We start from the raw sequence: 8,401 nt of genomic DNA on the forward strand, positions 1-8,401 counted from the left end.
TGGTTCCGTCAGCTTCGATCAGGGAGTAGCTACCCTGGACAACGTCTCCGTCGCGGGTTTCCTGTTGGCTCTTGGCGTCACCGGTCAGGCTGTCGTGCACGTCATAGGCGTAGCTGTATTGGGGGTGGGGGTCGAAGTCGGCGTCAACGGTCTTGGCAACAACGGCCTTAGCCACAGGGGCGGCCACCACCGCCTTGGCTACAGGCGCAGCCGCATAGGCCAGAGGTGCGGAGTAAGCCAGTGGCGCCGCTGGTGCGTAGGTCAGAGGCTCTCGCAGGATTCCAGCGTTAGCGGCGGCAACGAAGGCAGCGAAGACGATGAACTGCAAGAGCAAATATGGCGATCAGATTGCAGAGTCTTAGCAGTAGATGTTTGTAGATATCTTTTCGTTAAAGAGCTACATATTAATACGAATTGATATTTGGAAAACAAATATAAGGATTAAATAGGATTTTCTACTGGTAGTACAAGTTTGCAATTGGCTTTTCGTCGAAGAGGTGTTTGGTTGGACTGCGGTAGTCTGTCTATATGATGAGATACGAAATAGATGTTTGTCTACATGATGATATCGAAGTAGATGTTTGTAATCGGTTTCTTGCTGAAAGGATATTTGGTATTTGGACGAATTGTAAAAACAGGTATGACGATTAGATAGAAATTTTTCGTAGGTCGTTTTCTATCGAGGAAATATTAGGTTAGCTGCAGTTGGCTGGCGTTAGCTGCTGTCACGAAATTAGCAGAGCGAATAGATTAGTAAATAAATTTCTTGCGTTTCGTTACTAATTTGGATTGTATAAATAAATAGTTTTAATCACAGATCATAGAAATCGTTTTGGATAGATTAAAGAAGATGTTCTTTAGCTTTTCAGATTCTTGGACGACTGATGAAAGCGACGCGTTACCGAGTATTCTGTACGCGGAGGGTTATCGAAATTAGGAATGGAGACGTGCGTTCCACTTTCAACCGAGCGCAGAATAAAAAGTGTTAGTTAAAAATGCACTGGATAAGACTAAGAACACTTTTACTCATTTAACAGAACGAAAAAAGAAAGGCCAAATATATATATATATATATACTATAGTATATATATATACTATATATATAGTATATATATATATATACTATATAGTATATATAGTATATATAGTATATATATATATACTATAACTATATATATATATAGTTCGTTAATAGAAAGGCAAATTTAAACGCGAAGATGAAAAATATAAATAAAAGTAAAAATACTCTATATCGTTCGTTGAAAGGAAAGTCTGAATTTAAGTATGAAATAAATATACGAAATTTAGTTATTGAAGTATACGCGATGAACGAAAAGCGCCCTTTGATCAAGTTACGATTATTCCTGAGTTCGTAATACCTTGAAGGCCATTGTAGCTCGCTTGATTGGAAGATCTCTTGATCTGTCTGTCTGTGATGCGAATGATACCACAGACGGGTGGTTTTCGGCTTTTATACCGCGCGACCAGGACCCACGGGCACGCTGACGTAACTGGGTGACGGTACCTTCGACGGCCACCCGATTTGCGGCCGCAAAATTGAGCAAGAAATCGGACCACGCCCAACACGAACAATTCGATCAACAACGATAGCCGTTGGACCATCGTGAACACCGTCTCCGTCGACTAGGCCACGTCCTTGCCACGAGTTACTTAATCCTTCCTTGGGCTTCTCTTTGAGGGAAACACGCTATCAGTTTCCTTCCCTGTACTTTTTCTGCATTGTCGATTATTCTTAAAACACGTAATTTATTCTTATGCTATATTTCTATGTTCGTAACGTTTCTTTTTTCTTTATATTTAATATAACACGCGAGTTGATTCTTTGAGTGTTTAAACGTTCATATTTTATGATATAAAAGATAGAAGAAGTTTGATGTTTGATATAAAATATATATATTTGTAAATTGCAAAAGTATTTTCTAACGTTTCGACGTTTCTTTTTTCTTTACATTTAACATAACACGCGAGTTAATTCTTTGAGTGTTTAAACGTTCATATTTTATGATATAAAAGATAGAAGAAGTTTGATGTTTGATATAAAATATATATATTTGTAAATTGCAAAAGTATTTTCTAACGTTTCGACGTTTCTTTTTTCTTTACATTTAACATAACACGCGAGTTGATTCTTTGAGTGTTTAAACGTTCATATTTTATGATATAAAAGATAGAAGAAGTTTGATGTTTGATATAAAATATATATATTTGTAAATTGCAAAAGTATTTTCTAACGTTTCGACGTTTCTTTTTTCTTTACATTTAACATAACACGCGAGTTGATTCTTTGAGTGTTTAAACGTTCATATTTTATGATATAAAAGATAGAAGAAGTTTGATGTTTGATATAAAATATATATATTTGTAAATTGCAAAAGTATTTTCTAACGTTTCGACGTTTCTTTTTTCTTTACATTTAACATAACACGCGAGTTGATTCTTTGAGTGTTTAAACGTTCATATTTTATGATATAAAAGATAGAAGAAGTTTGATGTTTGATATAAAATATATATATTTGTAAATTGCAAAAGTATTTTCTAACGTTTCGACGTTTAGAAAATATGATGTTTTCGTGTGTGGAATTATCTTACGTTTGATATAAATTACGATATAAAATTATACGTATCCCTTGTATAATTTTTTTGTACTTGGTATATGTATATCATTAAAATAAATCTTGACATCGTGAATAACGATTTTATTTTATATTTATATTTATATTTGTTTAATCGAAGTGCAGAGACTTTATGGAGGAGTAAATAATCGATGGGCTGTTTAACTAACATCAATCGCAACTATATAGAACCGTGTACCTGATATCAATGTGTGTCATTTAAAATTAAAATGGCACGCACGATTTCGGACTTAATTATACCGATGTTCGCAAATTAAAAAATTGTTCAATTAATTAATCATATAATATGTACAAGTGTAAAGACTCTCTCTCTCTCTTTCTCTTTTTCGAAACTTTAATATTTTATATATATTCTATTAATATTTTATTCCATTCTTTTTTATTTATTTTAAAATCTATAAATATCACGATTTTGTACAAAATGCAGATATTTCGTGGATCTTACGTGCTATCGATACATCGTATAGTACCGTATTGAAGAAAGCGACAGTGACGAGGTAAAAGTGCACGTTGAATTACCGTTCATACTTGCCGTAATAACAGTTAATTTTTTCCATTGAATTCGAAGAATCTCGCATGCAATGTCCCCATCACGATAAATAATGTATTCATTCAGGTGTCAGTACCCCTTAAAAGTATGCGATTACGCGAATCGATTACAAAGTTAAATTACAATTAAATTCATCTAGATGTCTATAGAAACATTTAACGCGAAATTTATACCTTTCCTTTTAATACCATCCTTTTCAAACTTCAATTTCTTTCGCGTATCTTCAAATTAAAATATTTCCAATAGATTTCTACTTGGACCAAAATATAATACAAACAAAACAAGAAAATATAATACGAAAAGAAGTCGTCAAAAACAACTCGATATTCAAGCTGCAACGTTTAGGATCTTCAACTACAAAAGCAACGCTCGAAGCGTTTGTGTTCCATTTTTATTGCTATCCGTTTATCCAACGTTTATCATTATCCATCCGTCTCGTTCATCTACGTTCAAATTCCTCCAAAATATAATTATAATTACTATACTTTCTAATTAATCCATTACTACACCTGCACATGTGTAACATACGATAGACACGAAGGATCGTAACTCATGAGGCATCTTACGAAACAATAACGTTAACGGCATACACCGTGCAGTTAGAAATATTCTGTCAATAAAATAAAATATCATGATAAATTCATTGGAATAGTTTTATTGTTAACGCGTGTGGGAGTCGTCTCAATTCGAAGATATCTCTCGAGTTTCATACCGTGGAAACAGCGAAAATGCAGGTTCCGCGGGGACAATAAATAAGTAATTAAAATGGACGAATTATTTAACGTTTGATTTACTATAGGTCAGTGGTGCGAAAGAATTGTATCCTACAACCTTGAGTTCTTCCATAATTGGTGGAATCAACTGGTTTTTTCATGGTATGAAAAAATAAGAAGAGGACGAGGTTGCGCACCGGTGACGTAAGAAACCGATGACGTAAGACTGATCGGATTTTGCACGATTAATGGGTATACAGGGAAATTTTTACTATGTCAACTTATTAGAGCGATACTGTTTTTGTCGATCTTCTTTCGATAGCTAAACTGGCAGCAGCGCCTTTCGTCTCCTTATGTCCATTTCTTTTTTCGTCTAGACGCGCAAAGACCCACGTCGCAAAAGACAATTCAGGATACGTCTTAATCGGAATACTGTGTTTCACATAAACGACAAGCCTGCAAAGGATAGTAGTTCTTTTTCGTTTTATAGGAATAAGGGAATTAAAACGTTCATTGGTGTTTAGAGGAATCAACTGGTTCAATAGCTGAGACAGAAAATTATTTTTTATCGGAAAAAGCGAGCAATAAAAAGCGAGCTATGAAAAATACGAAAGGATCTAGCAATTGTGATTTAGCCTTGTTGCGGAAGCTGCAATATTCTCGTTGTTTCAAAAGATAATTCCTTGTTTAGGAGAAGACAGACGACAGATTTTAGACAATGTTTAGATTACGACAATGAACCAACTAAAAAAAGAAAACGAGTAAATCTCACTTAGAAATGTAAAAGATGAATTTTCTTTCCTCTGCAAGATTCTAACACTTCCAACTTGGGCGCAGTACTATCAAGAATACCGAAATATTCATCGTTGTCTTAAAAAGACCAGACAATTTCCAAAGAATAGTTGGCTATTTTAAAACAAGGAAGATCAAAATATTCATCTATGTTTTAAAAAGAATATATATATTATATTTATTTATTTCATCGTCCATCCGATACATACGTTTGCGGATATATAAAACCTATTTCTAACTTACAAGCTTGCCTAGAACCATTAAGACCAGTACGATTAAATACGACATTCCAAACAATTATTCTCCATTTCGAAAGAAGAAACTCGCCGCTATTAAGAATATCAAAGAATATTCATTCGTAGCGCGGAAAGAGGCCGGTATATCCGACCTTTCACCTCGATATCCCCAAAAATAATTTCCAACTTTAAGAAATGCAATTCCAAGATGTATGCATATTCGTTATTGCCGTGAGAAAGCTCAATAAATCAACGTTACAACGCAACAGCCTAACTTCGTGCCAGATATTTGCCGGTATTCGCGCAATTAGCAAGGCGAATGAATAATTCGGCGCGAAAAAAGCAGAAACAGCGGAGGCATTAAAATTCCAGTGGCCAGTGAGCGACAAGTGCGGAAGACCTAAATTCGAGTTGTGACATTGATTTCACGTAAAGTACACGACGCTGGTCGTTTCGGACTAGACTTTTGCCAAGAGCCGCCGAAGGCGGAGGTTTCGACTATGGATGAGGACTGGGATCGGTTGGTTCGGATGGCCCGGGGCAATTCGATCGATCGAAATGGTCTTCGCGATTTGCCTCGGCCCGCCTATTTTTTCTTTATGAAAGTGCTCCACTTCTGTTCACCCGGTAACGTTAGATGTGACGCAACGATCGAGGTAGATCGGGATCCAACCAGTCAACTTGACACGTATATCGCTGGAAAGTTTCGCGACCAGCTGGTACCCAACCGAATTTCGTACTCTTCCTTCTTCTTTCGTCCTGCGCGTTTGTCTTCTCTCTTTCGCTTTTTCACGGTCCCATTTACCCCGATACGAAATTGCCGATGGAAATTTGGAGAAATTTAGAAAATCGATTTGCGGCCGATACCGTTGAATTTCAACGAGCATCGCCGGATCGTCGGAAATACGCAGCGTTCTTCGCAATGTTAACGATGGTCGGAGCTTCGTTACGAGCGCTTTTGCTCGTGTAATTTCATATTTTTACGAACGCGACGAAAAGACGCGAAATTGAAGTAGAAATGATCAGACTGGTAGCTCGATCGTTATAAGTGGCGTTGATAATTTAATTCGGAAAATTTTAACTCTCATTGGAACATTACGTAGATCGAGATTTCTTTCTCTTTCGGTATATTCAATTTTATTCGTACGCGTATTTTGTCTAGCAAATTTTGCATCGATTTATTTAACTGCCTGTTAGATATTGTAACGAGCAATTTACTTTGAATATTTTATACATTTTTGCATGATGCATTCCGTGCATTCTTGCATCCTTATGTTTGTAATGAATGTACAAAAATCTGCAGTCTAAGAAGAAATTGAAATGATATTTAGATTGGAACGATCAAGTAGCGCGATTTGAGTCTCCGTAGAAGTTTCGAAGCTCGAATAAGTAGGTGGAGGAAGGCGGAGCGGAATTAGCTGCTTGCTTCTACGGATGGCTTTATGACACGTGGAATTCTTTCACACGATCATGCACCAAGTTGCGCCCCTAACTAGAAATCGAAACAGAGACGTTGATTAAATTGTCGAGTTACCAGGTAACGTTGGCCTGATTGTTCGCGTATTCCTGCGAATTTATATTCAAAAAATGTTCTGAAAGAGATCGTTGAACCAGGCAAGGTCTCCTAAAGGCGGAATTTCGCACAGCCGGTTACAAAACGGAGGAAACGAGAGAATATACAAGAATGCGAAATAAATGTCGAAATATAAGTCACGTTAGTTGCACGCAGCTGAAATTGCATCGTAGAATTTTAACGTAATTAAAAATTAATATAGTATAAAAAAGTTATATATGCGATAGAGAAAGAACAAAATGGATCGAGGATCGAATGAAATATATTTAAAAAAGGAATTTTAATTCGTGTAATCTTTCAATTAGACGTAGTCCTTTCAAATGAATTTATCGACCGCATATGGAAATGAAACTAGTTAAAATGTTAAATATCTGTGACGTACGTTAAATATTTCACGATAAATTTAAAATGTATCGCAACGATATTCGGGAAAGCTGACCCCGATTATTCACTGCAAAGGCCACTTACGATATTACATAACGCGTAAAGAGATCTTTTTCTTTCAGAAAAATCGTCGCAAAATGAAAACAAAAAATTATTACGAATGTTTGCCAACGTTAATTCGGTATCTCTATGAAGCAAGCAAAATTTGTCAAAAAATATGCAAGAGAGCATTCGTGAAACAAATATATTAAGAAGTTACACGAGATACAGAAATTTGATCGTGGAACAAGTTAGTTTCATTACCGGTGATATCGGTCATTGGCAACCGGTATACCAATGCTCTTTCACTTCTAGACGATGTACAACAAGATGAAAAAGAATATGATCGAGGGTGAACATATGGTGCCTTACTCGCGCTCCTCCCATGTACGGGCCAAGTTCAAGTGCGGTAAGTCTGATGCGATCTGCTACCAAACTTTGAAAGTCCGGCAAAACCTGAACAATTTGGTGGGGAGTATAATGGTAGCGAGCCGATCGTTGGTAGGTATATAAAGCAGTCCGAAATAACGTTTGGCATCATCAGTCGCTCAGTCGATCCAAACCAACCAAATCTTCTCAACAATGGCCTTCAAGGTTTGTAAAAGATCGACATATCCCTATATGAGTTATAAATACAACTCACACGACATACCACGATATCGGTCAATTACAAACTATTGCTACTAATAACGAAATCAATCTAATCGTCGCATTTGCTCAAACTTAATCCAAATATCAAATATCCTTTCAACAAGGAACCAATTACAAACATCTACTTCGAAAGATCTCTGTCATATCAGAATTACAAACTTGTACTACTGAAAGTAAATCTTCTTTAATCCTTGCTAATAATTTGCTCTTCAAATATCAATTAATATTACTATCCATCTGTTTAGCCAAAAGTCATCCACAAACATCTACTGCCATAAATCCCCAATCTAATCGGCATATTTGTTCTTGCAGTTCATCGTCTTCGCCGCCTTCGTGGCCGCCGCTAACGCTGGAATCCTGCGAGAGGCAGCACCTCTGACCTACGCGCCAGCTGCGCCTCTGGCATACTCCGCGCCTCTGGCTTATGCGGCTGCGCCTGTAGCCAAGGCGGTGGTGGCCGCCCCTGTGGCTAAGGCCGTTGTTGCCAAGACCGTTGACGCCGACTTCGACCCCCACCCCCAATACAGCTACGCCTATGACGTGCACGACAGCCTGACCGGTGACGCCAAGAGCCAACAGGAAACCCGCGACGGAGACGTTGTCCAGGGTAGCTACTCCCTGATCGAAGCTGACGGAACCAAACGCACCGTCGACTACGTTGCTGACCCAGTCAACGGTTTCAACGCTGTAGTCCGCAAAGAAGCTGCCGCCGCCCCTATCGTCGCTGCTGCCCCAGTAGCTAAAATTGCTGCCGCTCCAGTTGCCAAAATCGCCGCTGCTCCAGTCGCCTACGCCGCTCCCGTTGCCAA

The 8,401-nt window shown here is 37.7% G+C and overlaps 2 protein-coding genes across 2 annotated transcripts in view; one reads left to right on the plus strand and one right to left on the minus strand.

The window, feature by feature from the left end:
* The window catches only part of LOC100742660 (cuticle protein 21-like), a 3,329-nt gene extending 1,521 nt beyond the window's left edge, over positions 1–1,808 (minus strand). Inside the window, exons 1-2 of the mRNA XM_024366167.2 lie at positions 1,380–1,808; positions 5–322 (exon numbers count right to left, since the gene is read on the minus strand). Of these exons, the coding sequence (XP_024221935.1) occupies positions 5–322; positions 1,380–1,391 (330 nt within the window). The 5' untranslated portion in view covers positions 1,392–1,808. The remainder of the gene's footprint in view (positions 1–4; positions 323–1,379) is intronic.
* Positions 1,809–7,458: 5,650 nt separating this feature from the next.
* Positions 7,459–8,401, plus strand: part of LOC100745527 (larval cuticle protein A3A-like) — a 2,305-nt gene continuing 1,362 nt past the window's right edge. Inside the window, exons 1-2 of the mRNA XM_033319709.1 lie at positions 7,459–7,535; positions 7,905–8,398. Coding sequence (XP_033175600.1) covers positions 7,524–7,535; positions 7,905–8,398 — 506 coding nt within the window. The 5' untranslated portion in view covers positions 7,459–7,523. The remainder of the gene's footprint in view (positions 7,536–7,904; positions 8,399–8,401) is intronic.

Source organism: Bombus impatiens, unplaced genomic scaffold (assembly GCF_000188095.3).
Source record: "Bombus impatiens unplaced genomic scaffold, BIMP_2.2 scf_0203, whole genome shotgun sequence".
NCBI lineage: Eukaryota > Metazoa > Arthropoda > Insecta > Hymenoptera > Apidae > Bombus > Bombus impatiens.